The 26,739-nt window shown below is 44.5% G+C and overlaps 1 protein-coding gene across 1 annotated transcript in view; it reads right to left on the bottom strand.

The window, feature by feature from the left end:
• LOC144687974 (phosphatidylinositol 3-kinase C2 domain-containing subunit gamma-like) overlaps nucleotides 1-26,739 on the bottom strand; it is a 232,986-nt gene that overhangs the window by 192,472 nt on the left and 13,775 nt on the right. Inside the window, exons 2-4 of the mRNA XM_078554634.1 lie at nucleotides 21,394-22,626; nucleotides 14,505-14,635; nucleotides 6,689-6,846 (exon numbers count right to left, since the gene is read on the bottom strand). Coding sequence (XP_078410760.1) covers nucleotides 6,689-6,846; nucleotides 14,505-14,635; nucleotides 21,394-22,560 — 1,456 coding nt within the window. The 5' untranslated portion in view covers nucleotides 22,561-22,626. The remainder of the gene's footprint in view (nucleotides 1-6,688; nucleotides 6,847-14,504; nucleotides 14,636-21,393; nucleotides 22,627-26,739) is intronic.

Raw genomic sequence — 26,739 nt, 5'->3', positions numbered from 1 at the left:
AACTGGCGACGAGGCAAAACGTGACCAGTCAATGACACCAAGAAAAGCAACAAAAATCCCACTGAAGTGGATCAGCTGTGCCTTACAGGCCGATTGTAAATACAGCCCTCACCATAGTCGTTGAAGTTATCTCCCTCCAGTATGCCACAGTTTGGCCACATTGAACCATTTGATCAGACCACCAATGACTGGTCACATTATATCTCCTTTTTGGCCAACGACATATTGTGGGAGAAGGGCCGGGCAATCCTCTTATCGACATGTGGCAGTAAAACACACGGCCTAATTCATAGTCTAATGGCACCCAACGCCCCAGATTCCAGGAGCTTTGATGAGTTGGTAAATCTGTGAAAAGCCACTTTCAGCCGAAATCCTTGGTAACAACGCAGCGTTCTAAATTCAATTCGAGGTGTCGCGCCCCTGGAGAGACAGTCACTTGCTATGTAGCAGCCTTGAAACAACTGACAGAGCACTGTGAGTTCAGGACGTCGATTAACGACAGGTTAAGAGACTAGTTAGTATGTGGGATTAACGAAGACGCCATTCAAAAAGGATTACTAAAAATACCTGGAAAAACTCAGCAGGTCTGACAGCATCTGCGGAGAGGAACACAGTTAACGTTTCGAGTCCGTATGACTCTTCAACAGAACAGTTCTGTTGAAGCGTCATACGGACTCGAAACGTTAACTGTGTTCCTCTCCGCAGATGCTGTCAGACCTGCTGAGTTTTTCCAGGTATTTTTATTTTTGTTTTGGATTTCCAGCATCCGTAGTTTTTTGCTTTCATTCAAAAAGGACTGTTGTCAGAAATGAATTTAGACTTCAGCAAGATGCTGGAGTTGGCGCTTGCAATGGAGAGCGCAGTCAGGGACTCAGAAACAACCAAGGGAGCACAAAATGGTGCCATCCATTGTGTTGGGAAAGAAGCACCGGTTATAAATGGCGCAGAAGCGCACGCTCCACGGAAAAGCGAGAAACAACCACCATTAACAGACCAACATGAAACAATAGTTTAACAGAGAAAGCCCACATTAGTAATGGCAGAAATGGAACCAGACAGCTTGCAAACGAACAACAAGTTAAGTTAAAGACGTCTACTGGTGAAGACATACGGGTAAGAGGTATATGCAAGGTTCCAGTTCAGTATGGAAGCCAGTCTGTTAATTTACCCCTGATGGTGGTAGCAGGGAGGGTCCAAGTCTGCTTGGTCAGGACTGGCTTAAGGAAATAAAGTTGGAGTGGAATGAGATTTTTCAACTCAGAATGAAAGATCTGCAAGAATTATTACAAAAAATATGCCTCTGTGTTCAGGGAAGAGCTCGGGAAGATTCAGGGGCTGCAAGCTAAAATCCATGTGGATCCCGGGACATCCCCCAGATACTTAAAGGCGAGGCCAGTACCCTATACATTACAAGAAAAAGTTGATGTTGAATTAGACAGGCTGGAAAGTTTGGGAGTGTTACAACCTGTACAATTTTCCGAATGGGCAGCACCCATAGTCCCAGCACTAAAGCCTGACCAGAGTGTGCAAATATGCGGGGACTACAAGTTGACTGTTAACTGTTAACAAAGTGACCAGAAGTGATAGGCACCCTATACCAAAAACTGATGAATTGTACTCCAAGCTGGCAGGGGGAATGGCATATATGAAACTCAACATGAGCCACGCTTACCAACAAGTTGAACTAGAAAAGGCCTCTTGGGATTTTGTGACTACCAACACACATAGGGGGTTATACCAGTATATCCGGTTACCTTTCAGAGTCTCATCGACTTGTGCCATTTTCCAATGGACAATGGAAAAATTACTTCAAGGTTTGCCCCATGTTGTGCTTTATCTCGATGATGTCCTAGTAACAGGCCTAACTGATGAAGAATACCTGGCTAATCTGGAAGAGGTATTGAAGCATTTCTCACAAGCTGGAGTACGTTTGAAAAGAGAAATGTATCTTCCAAGCAGAAGGAGCGGTTTACCTGGGTCATAAGTTCAACTCTCAAGGCCTTCACCCAGTAGAAGGAAAGGTGAGAGCTATTTGTGAGGCGCCAGAACTGAAAAACACCACAGAACTCAAGTCTTTCTTGGGAATGGTTAACTACTATGTTTTCTCCCAAATTTGTCAACAGTACTGGTTCCATTATACAGTTTATTTAAGAAAAAACACAGGTGGACTTGCCAAGCTCCACAACAACAGGCTTTTACGACAGTAAAGCAGTTGCTACATTCATCGGCCCTGTTGGTACATTTCGACCCAAAGAAAGAATTAATTTTGCGCTGCGATGCATCCCCTTACGGAGTAGGGGCAGTTCGCTCCCACTGGATGGCAGATGGTTATGTCTCAAGAACACTCAGTGTTGCAGAACGAAGATACTCACAAAGAGAAAGAAGGCTTATCCATTGTATTTGGCGTTAAGAAGTTCCACCAATACATCCATGGTCACCACTTCACCACTGTATCCGAGCAAAGCCACTACTAGGCTTGTTCGGGGAAGATGAGGGAATATCCCCAATTGCCTCTGCACGCATCCAAAGGTGGGTACTGATTCTAGTTGCTTACGAATATACTTTTATCCACCGGCCGGGAAGCCAGGTTGCAAATGCTGACACACTGAGCCAATTACCTCTAAAAGACAGCAATGTGAATGTCCCCATCCCTCAAGAACTTGTCTTGTTATTAAACTTTCTGGATTCATTACCAGTACATGCTAAACAAATAAGGAAGCGGACAGACCGTGATCCAGTTTTGTCTCATGTCAGGGAACAAGTCTTACAGGGATGGTCTAACGAGCCAAAGTTGGATAAAATTAAGCCCTATTTTAATAGGAGATATGAGTTCACCTGCCAGGATGACATCTTGCTGTGGGGAGCGAGAGTCATTGTGCCTCTGAGGGGGAGACAACCATTATTGACCAAATTGTACAGTGTTCACCCCAGCATCTCTAAAATGAAAATTTTGGTGCACAGCTACTTATGGTGGCCAGGGATGGATACAGAAATCGAAAACTTGGTCAAGAGCTGCATACCATGCCAACAGGTACATAAATTGCCCCCTTCGGCTCCACTGCATTCCTGGGAATGGCCAGGAAGGTCATGGGTCCACCTCCATGTTGACTACGTGGGGCCTTTTTTGGGCACAATGTTCCTCTTGATTATAGACGTTCACTCCAAGTGGATGGATGTATACGAGGTGAGATCATCCACATCTGCTGCCACCATAGACAGATTGCGTCAGAGTTTTGTGATACACAGGTTACCGGAGATAATAGTGTTTGATAATGGAACGGCATTCACCAGCGGGGAATTCCAAAGATTTACAGGTCTCAATGGCATAACACATGTTAAGGCCTCGCCTTACCACCCTGCATCCAATGGGTTGGCCAAGAGGGCGGTGCAGACCTTCAAGTCCAGAATGAAAAAACTGAATGGAGACTCTATTGCAACCAGATTATCAAGTTTCCTACTCAGCTATAGGACTATGCCACACATGACCACCAGCATTGCCCCCACAGAGTTATTAATTAAGATACGTCTCAGGATACGTTTGAGTCTCATAAGGCTGAATTTAGGGGGAGGGTAGAGAGAAGTCAGGAGGTTCAGGAAAATGAACAGGAGTACCACAGTTGTGAAAGAAACTTCACTGTAGGAGACACAGTTTTCGCAAAGAACTTTGGAGATGGGTCCAAATGGCTATCTGGTGAAGTTAGTACAGTGACAGGACTCCTGTTCTATCACATATCTGTTGAAGGTCGGATAATTAGGAGATACGTAGATCACCTCAGGAAAAGAGAAACAGATCTACAAGAATGGATGCACTAAGCATTCCCGTTGGATTCTACACCACATGTAGAAGGAACTCTCCTTGGTTTGGAAATACCTGTAGGATCCATTGAGCCTGGGAAGGTCAAAGAGACAAACTTACAGGTTCCTACTGGAGAGTCTAGTGGACAGGTGAGTCCTGGGAGGGAGGCCCTAGATAAACCATCCGAAGTCGTAGAATTATGACGTTTGACACATTTGAAGAAGCCTCCAGAGATACTGAATTTGTAAATAGTTTACTTATGTAAATAGTTGATATATTGTAAAGATTGCAAATTGTATGGTCGAGTAAAGGGAGAGGGATGTGGTAATCTGAGGTGTAATACACCTTTAAGAGCATGTCAGCAGATTGATCACATGACTGTATTACCCAATGACTGTGTAGCACGGGCTACTATGTTAATCGGCAGTTTAAAATAGAGTCTGGTTGGAGAAGCACACGTTGTGTTAGTGCTCTGTTACTTGTGTAAATAAACAGCATGTGCTTCATCTTATATTGCTCTCTGCGTCTGCAGTATATTGTTTGCCAACTCGCCCACTGGTAGATAGGCGTGAAACCGTGTTCGTGAGCAAAACTACCTGACAGAAGGAACATAACAGTACTTGACTCCTCATAGGCTCACCACACCCTTTGGAAAGACACCAACAGGGTAAACAGCTGAGCCAGTATCACCCCGTATACCTGCCCTTAAAAGAATCGTAAAAGAAAGGCCTCTTGCAGAGTTAGGCTGGAACCATCAGGTCAGGAGCAAGGTTTGATCTCAGAAGAGAACCAGGCAGCAATGACCACACGAGAAGAGGATCAGGATTCGGATACAAACAGAGGTGGGATTGGGCCAGCAGACAGAGAGGAAGGCCCAGCTGGGATGGAAACAGTAGAAGCTCAAACTACACTACAGGACTTCTTGCTAATTTGAATAAATTTCTGGGGCCTCTGTGAGCCTCGTACATGATCAAAGCACTGACTAGTCATGCTTAGAGCAATTGCAGGTTGCACTGTTCTTCCTTGTGAATAGGGATATTTTAGGCCTCAGGCCTTAGTGCCACACAATATGGGACACTGGCACCCAAAGCTCATTAGTACCTGGAGCATATAGCAGAGTATCAGCCACTATGAAAGTGGTACTACCATTGCAAAGTTTTTGACTTTGTCAGTTTTGGCTCAATTTTAGCACCTACATCGCTGATGTAGAAGGCCTTGGGTTTAGTTCCATTCCAGAGACTTGAGCACATAATCTAGGCAAGTACATATGTGCTGAGTACTGTGGAAATGCAGCATTGTCGGGGGGGCTGCCTTTCAGCTAAACCTTTAAACCAAGGTGCCATCTGCCCTCTTAAATGGACATAAAAGATCCCACAGCACAGACGATCTAGTCATTTATTTCCTCACTGTTTGTGGGAGCTTGCTGTATGCAAATTGGCTAGCCTAAATCACATTAGTGACCACAATTCAACAGAACTCCACTGGCTGTAATACATTTTGGGGTGTCCTGAAGTTGTGGAAGGCACTACAGAAATGCAAGCTTTGCCTTCCTTGACTACTGACAGAATGCTAACTAGTCACAAGCATTTTCACTTTGTAGCCAGGCTGTCTCAGGGGAAATTCTGCCAGTCTGCTGAGGTGCCAACTATAAAATTATCAAATTACAGGATCAATTAAAACATTGAGCTCAATCTATCAACAATTTAAACGTCCATATTTCAGTGCTGTCCTAATTTTGTTTTTCAGATCATAACTTAATGCAGACCACACCCATAATAGAGCTTCATTCTTCTATAACTCATAGCCTTGGTTGTGAAAATCTCTTGTTCCAAATTTTCTTTTCCGTTTCTGATCAGACTGCACATAATCCATTACTGGAACTATTTCACGCAAACTAATTTGCACCACTGGTAGAAAGACATTGCAATACCCGACATGATATGGGAAGTTGGAAATTCTGATTGGCCAAGTTATTTTTCCTTATTCCTTCACAGGATGTGAGCGGTGCTGGCAAGGCGAGCATTTATTGCCCACCTGTAATTGCCCTTGAGCTGGTGGTGATTAGCTGATGTCTTGAACTGCTGCAGCCCATTTGGTGTTGGCATACCCACAGCGCTGTTAGGGAGGGAGTTCCAGGCCACTTAAACTGTATTCTCGTGGATGCTGTTTTCCCCATGTGTGCCAGCTTGTCAATTGGAATTGCTATCCTAAGACCAATAAAAGTGGAAATGTAACTATGCTCAAGTATAATTATGTACCTGTCTGGAGGCTACCAAGTCTCTGGGTCTGGAATCACCTGTGGGCCAGACCGGGTTATGACAGCAAATTTCCTTCCCTAAAGGACATTTATGGGTCAAGTGGATTTTATGGTGATCTGATGGCTTCACAGACACCACTACTGAGACTAGTATTTTATTCCAGATTTATTTACTTAATTGAATTTAAATTCCCCCAGCTGGCGCGGTGGCATTTGCCTAGTCTGCCAGGCCTCTGGATTACTAGTCCAATAACATTACCACTACCTTACTGTTCCTTTCAACAAGTGGGCACAGGCATAATAGGCCGAATGGTCTTCTTCTGTGCTACCTTCTTTGGGGTTTGATTGGGCACTTAAGTTACAGAGCGAAAGTACTGAATTGACGAACTGGACAGGAACAGGGTCCTTAGTCACCATATATATCGGTTTGTGTTTTACTGGCTTTTCATAAGAATATATAAAATAATATCTCTGTTGTGCTCAACTGCAGTGGCAATAAATGGACACAAATCACTTCATGCAAATAGGTTGGAAAAAGTAGTTTCTCCAGAAATGTTATGGGTAACAACCTGTCATTCCTGTGTTTAGTCTTTAGGGCCTATAAAGGATCCTATGAACATTAAACTACTACCAACCCTGTGGGGATGTTTGAATCGGTTCCGGAAAAATGTCCGTCACAATCGTTACAGGGATACGCCGGTCCCAGAGAAGTTCATCGGGAAACACTGTGACAATACTCCTGATCAGACCGCAGTTTGACTGTGTCTCAGAACTCGGGTATTTTGCTCTTAGCCTGTGCAACAAAAACAAAACAGAACAAAAGGAGACATGAGGGACACAGAGAGTGGTAAAGGCGGAATTTAAGTTCATTTTACACCAAACAAATAAAGGTTTTGACTGCATGTTGTGACGCTGCAGGGCTCCATCATGCACAAGTATTTAGATAAGATAAAACAAGAACAGAAAAATACCAGAAACGTACAGCAGGTCTAACAGCTCTAAACGGGAAAGACAGGCTCATGACTCTTCCTCAGAGCCATTGCCCATCTGCACTGGCTCTAAGGGTAGCAGTGAACAGCAGAGCTCACCAAGGGCCCCAGGAACTTTAATTGCAGTTTTACAATGAATTTTTAAGTGGTACAGCTATGATTACTTTCTTGTTGATCTTATAATGTGTTTGTTTCCCATCTTGTTTGCAATAATAGTCCTTTCTCTCCAACACAGTATGAAGTGTTTACATGCAATGCTAAAATATGAATAGTGCCTGCTAATTCACCGGAATGCTGATTGGCAGCAACAAAATATTTTCAAGACTTCAGCAGGACAGGCAGAGCTGGAAAAATAAAAGATGGGGCTTGAACGAGCTCTTACTATAGAAACCATCCGGGAGCACAGAGGGCAACAGGACGTCAAAGTGAAGAGCTCCAGGGAGTTTGGCAAGTTGAGTTAAAATCTAATTATGCGGTTGGTTTAGAAGCATCTTCTTCCTCTTTACAGATGCTAGAGGGCCCTCAGCTGAATGAAGGCCTGCAGAAAGCGCATTGGAAAGACTACACCCAAGGACTTCAGGATGGACAACTGGAAACGCAGATAAACAAATGGCCACTGGGCATGCAAAGGAAGTGGCAGCATTAAGCGACACAAAACAACTTTATGGAACCCACAAATTATCCCTTCCTCCGTTCAAGACAGGAAATTTGGTTTAGTTAAGATACAGAGAACTTGGGCAGAATCGTCCCAAATTTGCACCAAGTGTGGTCGCAGGACGTCTATCGGGTGTTTGTTTTATTGTTAACAGAGATGTGTTTGTGTTCTGCCTTATGAACTAATGATACATGCATTTAAATGACAGCTGCAGGCTGCTTGCAGAAATAATTTAACTACTGAGAGAGATTGCTATTTTAGTCAGGCTGCAGGGTATTGTAAATAAGAACACAATAACAAGACAGTGCTGTGGAGCTTTACCCTTCACCTTCCACTAAGGCAGATGACAGGAAGCCCGCATTTTGGCATTTTGTCAGAACTCAAGACTGTGATCAGGAATCACTTTATTTTTCCAGTTACTAAGTCCGATGGAGCTGGTGTGTGAAAGGTGCAGAAGGGGGAAGGAAGGGGCCTTGTGAAACTTGGCTCCGATCCTCATAGCTGGACCTGTGCCATGTGGGATATTCCAGAAGGCTGCTTAAACTTTCCTGAAAGGACCCTTGGCTACATTTCAATGTTACAGTAGGTTCAAATAAAGTCTAGATCAATTTTCCATCCACACAACGTGAAATGGACTGGACACTGTATCTGCAATGGCCAAACTTAATGGGCAGAATTTTCTGCCTGTCGGGCGGATGTGCCCGACACAATCTCCGGCGGGCGGGGAGCCGATCCCCACCGGAGAAGCGGGCCCCGCCGCCATTTTACATGGGCGGGCCAATTGAGGCCCACCCAGTGTGACGTCCGGAGCTATGCGCTTCCTGTGCGGGCGGGGAGGATTCCCCAAAAGCGAGAGTGTGCTCTTTTGCGCATGTGTACAAAAGAACGCACATCTCCCTGAGGCTAAGTGCAGCCTCAGGGAGATCACTTACACTTTTAAAAATAGTAAAAATAGAGAAAAAAAATTCCCTAACATGTCCCCCTCATGTAACAATGTCACATGAGATGGGACATGTTCATAATTTACATAATAACTATATTAAAAATTTTAAAACCCTACATGAAACCTCATCCCGCCCGTGGATGAGGTTTCATGTTTTTTCTATTTGCCGCCAGGGCTCCAAGTGGCCATTGACAGGTCGGCGGACCCACAGCTGATTTTGCTGCGCTCCCGCCTTCCTGAAAATTTAATCGGGGCGGGGTGATGTCGGGGGTTCCGTCCAATGTCATCCCGCGTCATTTTACGCGTCAGCGAGCAGGCCCCACCCCCTGCTCACCGACGGCAAAATTCTGCCCAATGAATAATAAAAGATCCAAAGACAAACAGGTACACTCTCTCAAAGCTGGCTGTGTAAAAACTGCTGTTGTCTGAAAACTGGACATTATTAGAATGTGCCATGCATCATTTTTTTTATTTTACTCAATTTAAATTAACATAACTTGACAATTTGGTTAGGCATTGCATGACGCCAGACTTTTAATCCCCTTCGCTGCTTGTGTGCTGGTCTATTCCCATGCTCCAAGCGACCCTTGACCCCACCTGACCTGGATTTGTCCAATCCGCCCATTGCTATAAATGTCCCACCCAAAATCTAGCACAGCTTCAGCCCTGAAGCTGCTGGTTTTGAAAGATTGCACCTATATAGTCAATTTTATTATTTTCTAGCTTTCCAGCAGGATCCTCCTCTTGGTTTGTACAATCTTAACCGAATATTTTTTGTTTTCTTTTAAAAACTGCATGATTATTAGAAGTCATTTTTCACTCTCACTGTTATGACCTATAGACATGCCTGGCTGTGATTATCCTGTTGCAGGGAAAGCCTCTCAGAATTACCTAAACATTGGCAGCTGAATGAAGGCCTGCAGAAAGCACACGGGAAAGACTACACCCAAGGACTGCAGGATGGACAACTGGAAACGCATATAAACAAATGGCCACTGGGCATGCAAAGGAGTGGCAGCATCAAGTGACTCAAAACAACTTTATGGAACCAAATAATTATCCCTTCCTCTGTTCAAGGCAGGAAATTTGGTTTAGTTAAGATACAGAGAACTTGGGTAGAATTGTCCCAGATTTGCACTAAGTGTGGTAGCGGGTGGGTAAAATGACTCTGTACCCGCTGGCTGCATTGGCAGCTTTTCATGCCGTATTGGCCCAAACCCGCTGCGTTAATTATGCATTCCTGGGAAACACGCCATTTCTATGGTGACGGGCTCTCATTCGCCCGCCACGCCATCACCTCACTGTGGTGGGCGCCATAATTAAAGTCCAGCTGCGTGCAGACCTCTCAGTGCTTCCAGCCCACGGCTGCTGCAAAGAAGACATGGCCCCGAAAGGCAAGAAGACTGCAGCCCCCAGGTTCAATTACACATACCTTGAACGTCTTTTGGATGCAGTGGAGGCTCGCTGTGATGTCCTCAATCCCTGCTCTAGCCACAGGATGGGCAGCAACCTCATTAATCTAGCTTTGGAGGCAGTGGCAGTGGTGGTCAGTGCCAATGCCCTGCAAAAGAGGACAGCCACCCAGTGCCGCTACAGAATGAATGGTCTCATCTGTCCCGCCAGGTTAACTCACCCTTCTCATCACTCTCAACTCACACACTCACAAACACATCACGCAACCACAGGGATCTCACACCTCAAGGGACAACACCACTAACTCTCACACACACCCTCACATCTCCATCAGGCTCATATCCTCTGGGGCTCACATCCTCATCCTGTCCATGGCTCCACTCACCACACAAACATTCCATGCAGAGGCATGTGTCCTGTTTACTCTCTCTCCATTTGTTTTCATGCAGGAGAAGCCTGCTCACAACAGCAGGAAGAGGTTACAAACCAGGGGTGGAGTGGCCCACATTAGGCCCCTCACTCACTTTGAGGAGTGTGCCATCGCGCTGACTGATGAGGACGTGGACCATGCCTGTCATAATGGTGAGGTCAGCGGCAAACAACCTCGCGAGGATCCTGCACCACATTGTCTCTCTTTCAATGCAAATGTGAGTGCTCTCTCTCCTGCTTTTGACTCTGCTGCCATGCATTAATTATCCCTACTCTGGTTCACGGGGAGCTCTGCCAAGCAACTGACACCCTCAGCCAGCCAGTCCCTCAGCTCCATCCACGTCTTCATTTCCAGCCAAGAGGACACTTCCTCCATTGCAGAGCTGGAAAGAAGCAGCCTGGAAGACCCGTCACAGCGCTTACCCACACCCTCCACCAGCGCAGAGACACACACCTCGGTGGGACCTAGATCTAGAGCAGGCTCAGGTTCACAGTCTGGTGATCACTGCATGGACATGTCCGCAGCAGCAGAAGGCCGACTCGTGCGAGTTCACCGGCACTTGGCGGATTGCTGGGGAAGAGGCATCTGTGACGCCCAAGTTAGATGATGAGCCTCTAGATTTGGCCTTCTAACTCATTGTGGAGAGTCAGCAGAAGGTGCGGGAACATCACGCAGAGCTGTTGGAAGCCCTCAACAGAGTGGCACGCAAGTCAGAGGAGCGCGTCCGCCTGCTCTCTGGTGAAGTGGTGCCCACATGTGCGTGTAGAGAGGTCTTCATGGGGAGGATGGCAGACGGCATGGAGACCCTGGCCCAGCAGAACACGGAGCTGTGTGCAGACCTGTACTCCATTGCGGGAGTCATGGGCGAGTTTCTGCAGTGGCAGCGCGAGAGGGAAACGGGGCACCTCGATGCCCCTCCAGATGCTCCTTCTCCTCAAGCAGCCAGGCTGGGGACCCCGGGCACCCGAAGGGATGAGGAGCAGCAGCTGGATGCTCCTGGGTCATCCACTCAGGAATCTCAGAGGCTGTCCTCTCCCTCCGAGTCCCCTTTGCCTGTGAGTCCCTCAGCCTCATCCTCTGTCGCTGCAGAGGGGAAAGCTGGCCAATGAGTGATTCTGGAAGGAGAATTGTGTGTGTGGCAGGGTCTCTCGGAACCTTGTGCAAGCTCTCTCACACACACACGGATCCTTCCCATATCGTACTCACCTCAATCTTGTGAGCATTTTGAATGCTGCCTGCTGGGGTTCACTTTCAGTTGTCCATCTGAGCTGACCTGCATCTCCACCCGCCCAATGATCACACTCCCATGCAGCACCTGATCTCGCCCACAATGACTATCGTTTCACTTTCAATTTGGACAACTTGGTCTGGATTCGATTTTTTGTGCTCTTCTCTGTCTTTTCCCCTCACCCAGTGACCCATCTCCTTTCCCTCATCACAGTTGACCCCACTTCCAACCCCGACATCACCTTCCCCCTCCTATCAGTGACCTACCAGTCACAACCCCTTTCTTTTGGGGGTGTCCAGGTGACCGTGCAGGTTCCCTTCCTTCCCAAAAATCCCACCCCATCCACATTCTCCTTCCTGACCTCCTCCTTCCCACCCCCAGGGTCTGTGTCTGCCTCAGAGACACCACCAACCACCATCGCCATTCCTTCTACTGCTACTGTTGAACCCTCACCCTCCCACCCTACCACCTCACTCTGCCTTCGGTCATTCTCACCATTCCCTCATACCATGCCCACCCTCAGTTTGCTCCCCAGGAGGCAGTCAAGGACCCATCAGGCCCCTCCCTTGCACGTTCACCTGGACATCCCCCCTTCGGGCCCCTGTCCTCCCGGGAACCCCTTTCCCCCTCCGGGCCCCTTCCCACTCCCTTAGTCCTCCCACCGCCCCACCAGACTCCCCTCCACTTAGTCCCTCCCCCTTCCTTTCTCCATCAGACACCCTTATGTCTTCCGCCACCCTTAGTCCTTCCCCCCTCCCATCTCCTTCCTCCAGCCTTACCTCTTCTTCCAGCCTCACTTCTTCCTCCGGTCTTACTCCTTCCCCCTTCCTGAATCCCTCAGACACTCTCACTTCTTCCTCCAGCTTTACTCTTTCCCCTTCCCGACTCCTTCCTCTAGCCTTACTTCTTTCACCACTCTCACTCCCTCCCGTCTCCACACTCCTTCCCCCCACCCCAGACTCTTTCCCCTCTCTGCACTCCTTCATCCCCCTGGACTCCTTTCCCTCTTTGCACTCCTTCCCGCTTCCAAACTCCTTCCCTCACACCTTCCACCCACCCCCCGCCTTACACCTACATCCCCAGTTGCCATCTTCTTCCCCGTTACCTCCTCCTCCTCTCGTACTCCCTCTCCCTCAATCTCATCCCCCTGGCACCTTCATTCCCCACCCCCTCAACCTCACCGCAAACTGACATCTTCATTCCCCCGCAACCTCACTCTCCCCGACACCTTCATTTCCCCCTCCCAACCTCACCCCCCGACACCTTCATTCCCCCTCCCAACATCACCTCCAACACCTTCATTCTCCCCTTCCAACTTTACCCCATGACACCTCTTCCTCTCCCAGTTGACCCTAGACCTTCCTCTCTCACCCCCTTGACCATCATCCACTGTGAGCATCAACAATTTCCGTGAGCTGCTTTGCAGCAGAGCCATGTCCATGAGAATCCACCCAGCATGCCATGGATGTTCCTGCAGGATCCTGTTGGTGACGGGCTCCAGCATCTTCCGCTCCTCGGATGTCCGCGATGTGAGCAAGCCCCTGGCGGTAAGTCCCGACTTCTGCACGTTGCAATTGTCAAGATGTGTTCTGCACTGGCGTGTTTTCCCACCGACGTGGGTGGACAATCCAGTGGGGGAGGGGGACGATTCCAGCAAGCTGGCCTTATAATGATATGCAGTTGTATTACAATGAGGTTCCCGATGTCCAATGGCAGGAATGCGGCCCGCCATTGACAGGCTGAGCGGATGACTGCAAACTGGTTTCACAATGTTGTGAAACTGATTTTTGGCCTTCTTGCCATATTGTTCACTCACGCCACCGAACACGCCCGACGCCAGCGGGAGTAGAAAATCCTAGCCTTTGACAAAAACTACGAGAACAGAGGGAAAAAGCACTGTCAGGTGCAGAGCAAAAAGACCAGAAAGTGGTTTGGATGGAACTTCAAAAGAGAGAGGCATCATGGAAAGTTTCCTCTCATGAAATGATAACGTCGAGGGAAGAGGAAAATTGGAAAGAAGATATAATGATGAATTGGGTGGTTCAGTCTCACCACAACAACCTCCATGAAATATATGGCGCACAAAACAGAACCTTTCAAGGGGAGGAAAAGATAATGAACAACATATGCAGAAGAGGCAAAAGTACAGTAAAGAAAAATTGAGAGCAAGGAATTTGAGAAGAAACATGAAGGAAGGAAGAAAATAATGAAAGAGCCCAAAACAAACCAAAGAAGTCAGGCAGAGAGAGAGAACAGGACTATTAAATATCATTAAATTAAATTTGAAGTATCTTGATAGAAAGAGAATGGCTACAGGAGCTGCGATTAGGGTTGATTTTACAAACCAGCACCCCTGCCTGAGTTCTTGATATATGAAACTGTCAAGCAAAGATTTTTGCCGAAGGTAATAATTTATAAAACCGACCCTGGAAGAACACCTGGACCAAATGGAATGTTCAAAAATATTCAATTGTCTTCTCTAAAAGTCCAGCCCCATTTGCTAAAAATAAAATTATTTAATTTTGTTACATGTTAAATGTGAGACTCCCTTGATTCCATTAGTTTATGATGTAGATACAATTCACATGGCATAGTGTAAAGCTAATTCTTATAGATAGACTGGGTATAAAGGCAAAAATGCCTCAACAACAGAAATGGAACCCCATGGGACCAAAAGGCAGCCCATCCTGAGAAGTCACAACTTAAATCTTTTCTCAAAAAAGCAGGCACAGATTAGAAGTTGCTAACTATTCTCATTTTATAAGTGACTTTAATTGAATATTCTAGACTTACGTATTTAACAAGTTGCAGAGGGCAGCAACCTCCTCGTTAATTCCCTCAGGCTTGTCTACTAGCTTCACCTGCTGACCCATCAAAGGCAGCGACACTCCTTTTGATTCGTCTGGATTGTATGTAGCAGAGAACTGTAACCAGGAGTAAAGTATCAGTTGAAATAACATCACAGGATGTTTGAAACCAAAAAAAGGAGGGGAAGTCTATAAAGTCCAAGAATAGTTGGGAAGGATGTGAAAACTGGGTCCAGGCTCTAGACCTCAAGTTATAAGCCATCAGTTAAACAGCAGTGTTAAGGCCATTCTTCTGCTAATCAGAAAATGTTGTACAGGTATGAATGAACTGATCCCATTATTACATCTCCTCCTACACCACCAGGGATTGGATACAAACATACCAACTTTCCCTCTTGATTCTTAACATAGAGAGACCATTACATAGGATGGGTTCCTAGGTCAGCTAAGGTGCTTACATCACAAGATGTGACCATAAGTTGAACAGGTACCATGATGTCACCTGGATCCCAAGGTTACAAATCTAATGGGAAGTGAGCAATGGGCTGCATGCAAATCATCTAGTGAATGTGGAGTGGTTTTAATACAGGCGTGTTTAATAAGATTCACATTTGGCTTTACTAACTCTAACTTAGTCTGGTGGAAGATGGTAATGTAGTGGTAATGTCACTGGATCAGCAATCCTGAGACCTAGACTAATGCTCTGGGGGCACAGGTTCAAATCCCCCTATGATAGCTAGTGGAGTTTAAAATGCAATTAATAAATCTGTCTCAGTAATGGTAACTATTATACCTATCATTATCAAAAGAGTAACTCTAATTTAATAGTTGCTGAAGACAACATCTAAGGAACCTTAAACAGATACATATTGGTCAACCGACAATTTGTGGCCCCTTCCCACGAGATAGGCCATTGCACTCATCAGACCAGATGGGATTTGGTGAGTAGGGCCTCTATGAGATATGAAGGGAGCAACCAAAGGTACAACATGATATCCAAATAACTTTTCTTTCAGCCTACATTTAGAATCATAAAATATTAAAACACAGAAATGAGCCAGGTCAATCTTCACTCCAGAAATGAACTACATCCCTGTTCAGGCTTCAGGTTAAAATCGAAGTCTGGTCTCAATTACATCATCATAGCTTCGTCTGCATATTTAAAGGAGGACCCAACTAGCTCGACTGGGTGCAACAAAAACAAAAATACCTGGAAAAAGATCTGCTGAGTTTTTCCAGGTAATTTTGTTCTTGCTTCAGATTTCCAGCATCCGCAGTATTTTGCTTTTAGCTCGACTGGGTGTCCTTGCAATGCCGGCAATTCAGTCAAACCGATCTCCAGTAAACCCATGTTCCGTTTTATCTGCTCCCTCACTTGGCTTCTACTAGGAGGGAGGAGTTACACATCCAATCAAACCTGTGTCAGACTGTATCTCCATGAGTCTAACCTCACTTTAATGAGCCACTCACTCATACGTGTTTGCCTGTGTTTTATGAAACATATTTAAGAGAATTGGGAACACTATATGCTTTCGGTGCCTGAGGTCTAGTGTAGACTTGACCCTTACTTTATGTTCAACAGATAAATAGGATAAGAAAGTGACTGATGCTTAGTCATTTTGGAAGTGAGTGTGGCTTTCCCCCCCCTAGCATTGTATTGCTGTGTAACTATGCTTCAGCCCAGTATATTGATCTATCTGTAGAACAGCATTGCATTTTAATACCCACTGGTGGTTTACTGATGAGAACAAAGTCAGTTTGAAGTAAAAATGCATCAAAGCCTTGATAGCGGTTTTTGATTTGGCAACCTAAGCTACTGATTTTACACGCTGATACTTTGGGATTTTTGATTTGCTTTGTTTTTGCTGGAAGGATTTGAGAATAAAATATACTTAATTGTGTTTTGAAGCAAAGTCTGGGGTTTTCCGACCCCATCGCGGTGGGACCTGCTGCAGGGGGTGTGGCAGCCCAGCCAAAAGTCCATTGACTTTCAGCGGGACTGGACGATCCCAACGGAGGGCGGGGCCGGAACATCCCGCCCAAAGTCATTTTATGTAGGTTTAAACAAAAATCAGGGGCTTTAATTGTTTTTTTTTGCTCTTGAGGAGGTTTCTCTTGTTGGTTGAGGGTGAGATTTGATTACAGCTGCCATTCCTTATGTTCAGCTGTTGTCTGTAAAATAAAGTAGGCAAAGATCTGTATCTGACTTCATCTCACTGAAATGTTCCAGTCTGCCTTTTGGGGCGATTGGGATAACAGACACAACATTCATTTCACATCACAAGGTTTCCTATTAGTAAATCCTCAGGTTACACTATCACATAATTAGATATTGGGACGTATGGGCACACTCCTGTCTTAAGATGTTTGAACCACTTACAGCAATGCTTCCCAAACTTTTTTCCCGTCTTTCTTCGTGTGACCCCAGAGTGAAAATTTTGGGGGGGATTATTAATGTATTTGTACTCTGATTATTAATGTAATAGCATTCTGATTATTAACCTTATAGGATTATGATGACATGACTGACAAATTAGTTTAATGTAATAGGATACTGATTATTGATGCAATAGGGCTCACCATTAAATTGAAATAATTCTGGTTATTAATAATAGCATCCTGATTATTGATGCAATAATTTCTTGATTATTGAAGCAATAGGCAGCTGATTATTAATGCAATTGAAAAATGTGTAATTAATGCAATTAGGTGCTGAATATCAATGTAATAGAATCCTGGTTATTAATGTAATAGGACGCTGATTATTTTGCAATAAGATCCTTATGTTGATGCAATAGACACCAGAATATTAATATTATAATATCTTGATTATTAATGTTGTAGTATTCTGAATCTTACAAGAATAGTACTCTGATTATCAATGTAATAGGAGCCTGATCATTAATGTAACAGGATTCTGATAATTGATGTAATAGAATCCTCATTATTTATGCAATAGGATTTTGATTATTAATGTAATAGAATCATGATTATTAATGTATAATAATCCTGATTATTGAAGAAATAGGCTTTCTACAAAAAAAACCTGAACATCTACCTTTTTACAGCCTTTTTTTGAAGCAGCAAATGGGCCTCAGATAGCAGTCCATTAGGCCATGCCCATCATCAAAAACAAAAAGCTAGGATTTAAAGGGGCCTTGCAGCTGTCAGGAATCAGTTCTAGCTCCATGGTAGCCATTGCTGTCTTGGAGTCTGCAACCTCAAGTTCGCGTCTCTTGATCCCATTGGGGGTTGAGACCCACAGTTTGGGAAACTCTGACTTACAGGGGTTACCAACACTGCTGTGCTTGTGAGAATACCAGAGTCAAATCTGAAACTTATAACACACACACACACACACACACACACACACAAACACAGACACCTATCCCAATCTTATTATGTAGACTTTTAAGACTTTCCTCCAAATGTTCCAAATCCTTTATTGATGTTTAATGTCTCTTGTTATGACAGCACTTAAAATCATTTGACAGCTTGTGACTTTAAAAGTGAAGGCACATGGGAAGGTGTTACATTGCAGAAATCTAATCACAGCTTTTAGAGGATGTAACAAGGCATACAGCAAAGCTGGAGGAGTTGTAAACTCAGGATAAATGTTTCAGCTGTGTCCCCGTGGTCACACTCTCGCCTGAGTCAGAAGGCTACAGTTTCAAGCTGCACTCCAGAGACTTAGGCCGGAATTTTCCATGCCCGATGGCGTTGGGCATCATGGCGGAACATATGGCGGGAAGGCCAAAAATCGGTTTCATGCCATTGTACAAACATACGAAATAAGAACAGAAGTAGGCCATTCGGCCCCTCAAGCCTGCTCTGCCATTCATTAAGATCTAGGTGGGTCACCTTTCCCACTGCTGGATGTCGGGACCTTTGTTTTAATACATCCGCATATCATATCCGCATATAAGCCCTGCTCGCCAGAATCATCCCCCCACGTTGGATTACCCGGGCACGTCGGCATGTAGTGTTTCACAGCTGTACATAAGTGCCATGCACCTGGGGAGCTGCACTTCACTTGGGACTTCGAGGTTTGTTTGCCTACCTTGCTTCAGGCAGCACTCGCGGTCATCAGCACCAGGCTTCACAGACAGCACCACATCACTTTCAGAGGGGGCTCATGGTCAGGTCTCTACCTACAGGACGGGGGTGGCTTTTCAACAGCTGCAGGGCTCGGGTTTGCTTGGGGAAGGGGGAAAAGTGGCCTCAGGCAAGGGAGGAGGCTGCAGGGCGAGGGCTGTACTGGGGAAGGAGAGTGTCCCAGGGTGTATGTGGGCCACATGTTGATCTGTGCAAGTGGTCTCAAGATGGTGAGGGCTGAGGAGGCAGTCTCCAGAGGAGATGAGGCCAGAAGGACATGTGAGCATGTGTATGAGAGAGTGAGTGATGATGTATCTTGAGCTGGCAGTGAGTGAGATGGCAGTGAATGTGTGATGGGCTTGTGAGTGTGTGAGTTTAGAGTGATGAGATGGTTGCCTTACCTGGTGGCATGGATTAGATCATTCATCCTCTTTTGGCACTGGATGGCCAAACTCTTCTGTGCAGCATTGGCACTGATCATGACTGCCATTGCCTCCCAAGCTGGAGTGGTGAGATTGCTGGTCCCAGAGTGAGGAAGCAGTGATGTAACGGCGTGACAGGCTGTTCAGAGGCTGCCCGCCAGTGAGACAGCATGATCCCTGTGGCTGCATCATTAATGAGGTGGGAAGCGGATGATGCGGCGTGAAAAGCCACCATTGCGGCCAGCGGGTAAAACGTCCTTTTTCCCACCTGCTACTGCACTTCACTTGGAGCTTTGAGATTTATTTACCTACCTTGCTTCAGGCAGATGATTCTCCCTTGAGCTCAAAACCTCAGATGGCACGCCAGTGCAGTACTGAGGATTTTCTGCACTGCAGAATGGGATGAGACATTAAACTGAGACCCCTGTCTACCCTCGCAGATGAATATAAAAGACCGCATGCAATATTTCAAAGATGAGCACAGAAGGCCTCCCCATTGAAAAGAGAAGGAGAATCATTGATCTACATTTAGAACAGGGTATAGAAAGTTGACATATTTCTGCCTGCCTTTGGAGAAATTGGAATAAGACACAGAAAGGCACAACATTCATTTCACATCACAAGGAGTTCCTACCATTAAATCCCCATGTTACACTATTAGATATTGGGAAGTATGGGCACATTCCTGAACATATGATGTTTGGGCCACTGTTATGCCTGTGAAAATACCAAAGTCAAATCTGAAACTTGTCTTTGCATCATTTCAATTTTTTTTTCATTTAAATTTGCTATATCTACACTTATAATGCATCCCACCATCCCACCAGTGAAGGGGCTGTAACAACATTGCGAATAACAGTGTTTAATTACAACACATATCTATTATTATAATAATACACAGCTGTTATCTGTCCTCACTTTTCTGATTGGTTCATGGGCTGAGTGGTGGGTGATGCCTGTGCATGGGGAGGCTTAATGGGGCATTCAGAGAACTGAAGCACATGAGGCATGTGTTGCTGCCAACAGTTGGTGGTGGTGGTGGGCTTGGGAAAGAAAAGAGGAAAGACAGGACAGCCCAACAACAAAGTTCCCCTGGCTGGAGGGACTGGCATAAGAAGAAGAGAGGGGATGGGGGTTAGGATGGGGATGATATGAGAGGGATGAAATGCACGGGGTGGGCGGGTACAGCATGACAAGGATGGTATGGGAAAGATGGAATGGCCTGGGATGGGGATGTAAACAACTGCTGTTGCAATAAAGATACTAATTTCACTGCAAAGTTTTTGCGAGTCTCTGCTAGTTTAAATAGTTACTCTGGGAATTTCTTCAGGCTGCTGCAGCACCACCTTCAGTAAAATGGGAATTTATAAATGTGGTTACCACTCTAATGTGTCAACTCAGGAGGAATCTGAGAAAATTCCAAGTGAATGCTTCCATTATAGATATGGCATAGGACTTTGTAAATGGAAAAAAAGTTGATGAGAAGCATATATTGATATAAAACTATATATATGAGTGTGTGTGTGCAAGTATGTGTTTATGCAAGTGTGTGAGAGACCAACACAGCAAGAGAGAGAAGAAAAAACAGTGCACCCCATAAGCCTCCGCATGCACCAGGCTCTACCCACCAATCAAACCATGGTCCAATCAGAAAAGTGCAGATAGACAAAAGCTGCGTATTATTAGAGTAGATATATGTTGTAATTAAACACTATTACTTGTGATGGTGTACAGTCTGGTGGGATGGTGGAATGCATTATAAATGTAGATATAGCAAATTTAAATGGAAATATCACTACACAACTTTGTTGAGAAATAATATGAAATAAACTAGCAGGAAATGTTCTCTTTCTCTCTCAATCTCTGTGCCTCTACTTTTATCCCTATCTTTTCTCTCTCCCTCTCTCTCTCTCTCTCTACCTCCGTCTCTTCCTCCTCTATATTTTTTTACATCTTTTTCTCTATCTCATCACCCTTTCTTTCTCTACCCCCTCTCGGTTTCTATCTGTTTTTTCCACTCTACCTCTCTCATTCTACCCTCTCTCTCTACCCCCTCTGTTTCTCATTTTCTCTCTTTCTATCTCTCTGTACCCCTCTTTATAACTCTTCCTCTGTCTTTATCTATATACATATTATTGATGCAACTAAATGTCCAGAACAGATCTTTGTTGGATCATTGGAAAGATGAAAATTTCAGCTGAACAATTAAGTTATTTACATTGCACCGAAATTCAGAACAAGAAATATCTCTCTGCCAATATAGGAAGCTAATGGCAATGCAGAAAGCTAACGCCATTTAAGAAATTGCACTAATTGGTTGTTGGCTGACAAAGCCCTTTTTGATAAAGTATTACTTACCTTGTTATTACAAGGTTGAAATGAGATTCCATGGTCAGAGGTGGGCAAATCTGAGACTGGTAGCTTCAACCAAACATCTGGCCAAGGGCACCAATTTGTCGATGATGCAGGTAGCAAAAGCTGTGATTGTGGATTCAATGTGACTGGTTCACAAATATCTAGTGGCTTCAGGAAGGGTGCATCATTTGAATATTGATTAATAAGATTTGTGTCGGGTGGTCCCATTGCCTCAAAACCTATTGGTAACGGTAGTGAATGCAGAGAATTGGAATCCATTTCAGCCACTCCTGTTTGCATAAACTGGTGTTCTGATTCTTTACTTGCATCCATTTTAAAGGTTGAATAAGAAGGACGAGGTGAATAGGAGCTTGAAGAAACGATATCCTGAAATTGCAGACTGGACACTTCTTGATAATCAGTTCCCAAGTATTCTGGGTCACTATTCAAGCACATCATATTAGGATTCAGATCTGGTGAGATTTGGCAAGACTCTGTTGCACTGGGTGTTATTGGTTGATTATAAAAAGACCACCCAATGTTAGTCAAGCTATTTCCCTTCTCAAAGGGAGCTGAAGTTGACATTTTAAGACATGAATCAAATGGATGTTCTTGAAGCATTTGTTCAGGATTGACTGGATATGGGATTGGATTGGTATGTGGTGCCTGGACTGCACTTGATTCTTGCAGAATTTCTGGTACAACCCCATTGGGATATTCCTCAGGATTTTGCTGAAAGCTAAATAAATCTTTGTCAAATGCCATTTGGTTTGAAGCAACATGCCAATCATAAGAGCTTTCCTCAGGGGGTTTTGAATATCTAACATTTTGTGCACCAACTGGTGCCCATGTTTCCTTTTTCAGTTGGTTAGGATGCCAACCCTTGTCTCTAGGACTGTCCATCGTGAATTCATTGTAATGTAGTTGACAATCGGGAAAGGTTTGTGGGTAAGTTAAACAAGGTATTTGGTAATTAGGCATTGAATTCATTGGATTAGCAGTAGCCCCTTGGAACTGCATAGAACTGGGCATCAGTTGTAGGTCATTAGTGGCACTGCCACTTCCTAGTTCTGTGCCATTTACTTGCCAGCCATACGGAGCTTGCATTGAGGGATCAGAAACAGGATACTGCTGATGAACTGGAGAAGATCCATCGACTGGTAATTCCATTTTCAACGTTTCAACTTTGCTGTTCCTTCCTTAGAAATATGAACATCCCAACCCAATCAGAATAACCTACAAAATAAGAATTTTTGTAAGTAAATTCTATTGAATAACATTTACACGTACAACTGACTAGCCATGCAATAGATAGCTCCAAAGGGTTTACTTGAGCCTATGCGTCATACTATAATGTGTAATTCTACTTCACAAAGTAGGTCAGCTGCATACTTAGCTACTTAGAATTTAGGAAGTCGTTTTGAACCTCAAACTAGCGTTATCATTCATAATCAGATATAAAAAGACCACATATTCAATGTACTGTACTTTATTTCTTATTTTCATAACATATTTTCAGAAGATAATTAATTCAAAATTAGCTCTGTCTCTTGGTTGCAATGTCGTTTGATGGGAATCTCAATTCATACTCCAGTTAATTTTTTCTACCAGTCTGAATCCTTATTCAGTTGTGGCCAATCTTTCAAACTGAAAAACCAGAAGAGTTCAGAGCCATCGATGTTCATTGATGACTTGGAAACTGTGCATTGATCGTCAACAACACTTCATTAAGGTAAAATCTCCCCAAATTGCCCACCTGGGACTTGGGTCTCGATTTTCACTCAGTGAGGGATCAATGCATGTGGAGTTGGTGGTGGGTGGGAGGGCTGGCTCCTGGGCCAGTGACACTCAGTGACCTGTTGGGATTTCACCCGCAAGTCGGGGTAAGGGGGCACAAATATCCCAGACGGAGCCTGGAGATGCACTCATGCAGCTAAGTTGCAGTTGGTTAGATCAGGGCAGGATAGGACTGGACAAGTCTCCTGCTCCATTTTAACTGCCTTCCTGCCCAATGTCTGCCAGGCGAGGGAATTAAAATCGAGGCTGTTGTGTCTCAGGACTGAGAAGCAGCGGAATAGTCCTCGGGGAGGTTTGAAGTTACATTCCTTATTACTATGGAGCTGTTTCAAGATACTCTGTGTAGTTCACATCAATGAAGTGGACCAGTGGGAAAGGAGAACCTATTTGAGGGTCCCTACCAGGAAAATAAATGATATGTGAAAAACAAGGTTTATTTACAATACTTGTGTGGTACGATCACAGACTGGGCCTTGCACTTGCACATTACAATAACGATCTTTCTATTTTCACTCTGCCCTTTTCATTTTTCCTTAGATTTGATCCTGCACTTCCAGTATATTAGTTACTTTAAAAATATGTCCCCTTTGCTGTTTTGGTTTTACCAGTTTATATTTTCCTCCCAGCTCATCCTTTGCTCCTCTCTACTCCTTACTCAATGATATTCACCAAATATTGATTCTCATTCTTTGCTGTGCACCATGCAGACTAAAGCTGGGGCTCTTTTCTGAGGCTCATGAATGACATAATAAAGGCCCTTAAGATCATGAAAAACTTTGATAAGGCAGACATAGAAAATATGTTTCCACTTGCGTTGTGTCTAAAACTAGGGGCATCTAAGTCCAAGAAGGAATTCAGGAGAAACGTCTTTATTTGGAGAATGGTTATAATGTGGAACTTTTACCATGAGGAGTGGTTGAGGTGAATAGCAAAGTTACATTTAAGGGGAAGCAATAAAATCATGAGGAAGAAAGGAATGGAGTGATTTGTTAATTGAGTAAAATGAAGTAGAGAGAGAAGTAGGCTCATGTGGAGCATAAACCTTATGACTTGTTTCTGTGGTGTATGTTGCTCAGTCCCATTTCCCTCCATTCTTCAGTACCATACATATTACTGCTGTGACCGCCCAAAACCAGCAACCTAGAGTAGAGCCCGCTCAGTTAATCACAGAGGAAGGGATGCACCAGAGGCAAATTCAACACAAGAGAATGAGCATTCCTTTGGGAATAGTATAGATGCTGGCAGCCCGTGGCTTTACTGCTATCAGGTGCGTGTCTGTCACCGACAGTGGGAGTCTTAAACTAAAACGACACAACCTCGCTGAGGCTTACTGCTGCATTGCTTCATCAGAATCAATTTTGTTTTGCAGCTCGGAGGCTTTATAAAGGTTGGTCACCCGCTGTGGTCAGGTTCGAATCAAGAGCATGACACTTGATCAGAAAACTAGCATGACTGGTTGGCCCCCAGGAAGAATGTCTCTTTCCTGAACAAGCCAGCAGCCTCAAGGAGAAGATGCAGAGCAACAGGCAAACAAAATACATCAATGCGGGTCTGCACCAAGCAACAGATCAAGGCTTAAATTAAACAGTTCTGCCTGCAGGATACAGCCGCATGCTTCATCACTGCCGGGAGACCAGAACTGCTTGTGCATGCACTTAAACTAAACACAGCCTTTATCTTTAGGCTGTGAGCATATCTTAAATGCCTTGCCATTTCCAACTATGCAGAATGTTTACAGTATGATTACACACATGATTGAGTCACTATCATAGAGTCATAGAGCCATTACAGCACAGGAGGACCATTCAGTCCATTGAGTCTATGCTGGCTCTTTGTGGAGCAATCTTTTCAGTCCCATTCTCTTCTTCTATCCCCATAGCCCTGCAAGTTTATTTTCGTCAAGTGCTCACCCAATTCTCTTTTGAAATCATTGACGTCTCTGCTTCCACCACCCTCATAGACCAAAAATTCCAGGTCATTAAACAGTTCTTCCTCACATTCCCCCGGACCTTTGGCCCAAAATCTTAAATTTGTGTCCCCTAGTCCTTGTATGACCAGCCAATGGGAACAGATTTTCCTTGTCTACCTGTCTAAACCTGTCATAATCTTGTACATCTCTCAAATCTCCTCTCAATTTCCTTTGTTCCCTGGCGAACAACCCCAGCTTTTCCAACCTTTCTCCACTTCTACAAAGAATTTGTCCGCTTCCATTCTCTTCCTCAGTAAACATTGATGCAAAGTACACATTATGTACTTTAGCCTTGCTCTGTGCCTCTAAACATTTATTACACTCTTTGTCCCTAATAGGACGTATCCCACCTCTCACTACCTGCTTACTATATACATACCGCCAGAGGATCTTTGGGCTCCTTTTTTCTGTTAACTGCCATTTTATTCTCTTTTTGCCAGTCTTACATTCCTCTTCACTTCCCCTCTGAACTTATTGAGTTTGGGTCTGCATCTCCCTTGAAGAATTCACATGACGTGAATCATACACCCTCTTTTTTTTGTTTTATCATATTGTCTATCTCCCTTGTCATCCAAGGCTTTGGCACCCCTACTTTTTGCCATTGTTCGAATGTACCTAGCCTGTACCTGAAACACCTCCTCCTTAAAGATAGCCCATTGCTCAGTTACCATTTTTCCTGTCAGTCTTTGGTCCCGTTTTACCCTCACTAGATCCTTCCACCTCATTCCACTGAAGTTAGCCCTCGCTTCCAATTTAGAAGTTCTACTTTAGATTGTTCCTTGCTTCTCTCCACTACTAATCCAAACCTTATGATACAGTGATCGCTATTATCCAAATGTTCCCCCACAGACACTTGGTCCACTTGGCCCACTTCATTCCCCTGCACCAGATCCAGCAATGCCTCCTTCCTGGTTGGATTGTGAGCATACTGGTCAAGGAAGTTCTCCTGAGCAGTTTTCTAAAATTCCTACCTCCTTTCTCTTTACTCTAACATTACCCTATGTGCAAAAATTGATATGTGTGTGTGTAGTGTGTGTGTGTGGTGCGTTTGTGTGTAGTGTGTGTGTGTGTGTAGTGTGCGTGTAGTGTATAATGTGTAGTGTGCATGTAGTGTGTTTATATAGTGTGTGTGTGTAGTGTGTGTATGTGTGTAGTGTGTGTGTGTGTGTGTGTGTGTAGTGTGTATAGTGTGTGTGTGTGTAGTGTGTGTGTGTTGTGTGTAGTGTGTGTGTGTGTGTGTAGTGTGTATAGTGTGTGTGTGTAGTGTGTGTGTGTTGTGTGTAGAGTGTGTGTGTGTTGTGTGTGTGTAGCGTGTATGTGTGTGTAGTGTGTGTGTGTGTGTAGTGTGTATAGTGTGTGTGTATAGTGTGTGTGTATTGTGTGTAGTGTGTGTGTGTGTAGTGTGTGTGTGTGTGTGTGTATGCATCTCTTTCGAAAGGACATAAATTGATTTGGACTTTACAAAATGAAGGAAACACATTCCAGAGTGTAAAGAATAACAAATAAAAGTATTTCCTTTTCGGTTATGATAATACTTTGGAGTCAAGGAGACAACTGTATTTTGTAAAATTTTGGCAGTTCCC

Source organism: Cetorhinus maximus, chromosome 12 (assembly GCF_964194155.1).
Source record: "Cetorhinus maximus chromosome 12, sCetMax3.hap1.1, whole genome shotgun sequence".
In the NCBI taxonomy this organism is placed as follows: Eukaryota; Metazoa; Chordata; class Chondrichthyes; order Lamniformes; family Cetorhinidae; genus Cetorhinus; species Cetorhinus maximus.
The sequence above is the reverse complement of the archived record's forward strand: the minus strand, read 5'-3'. Positions and strand labels throughout refer to the sequence as shown.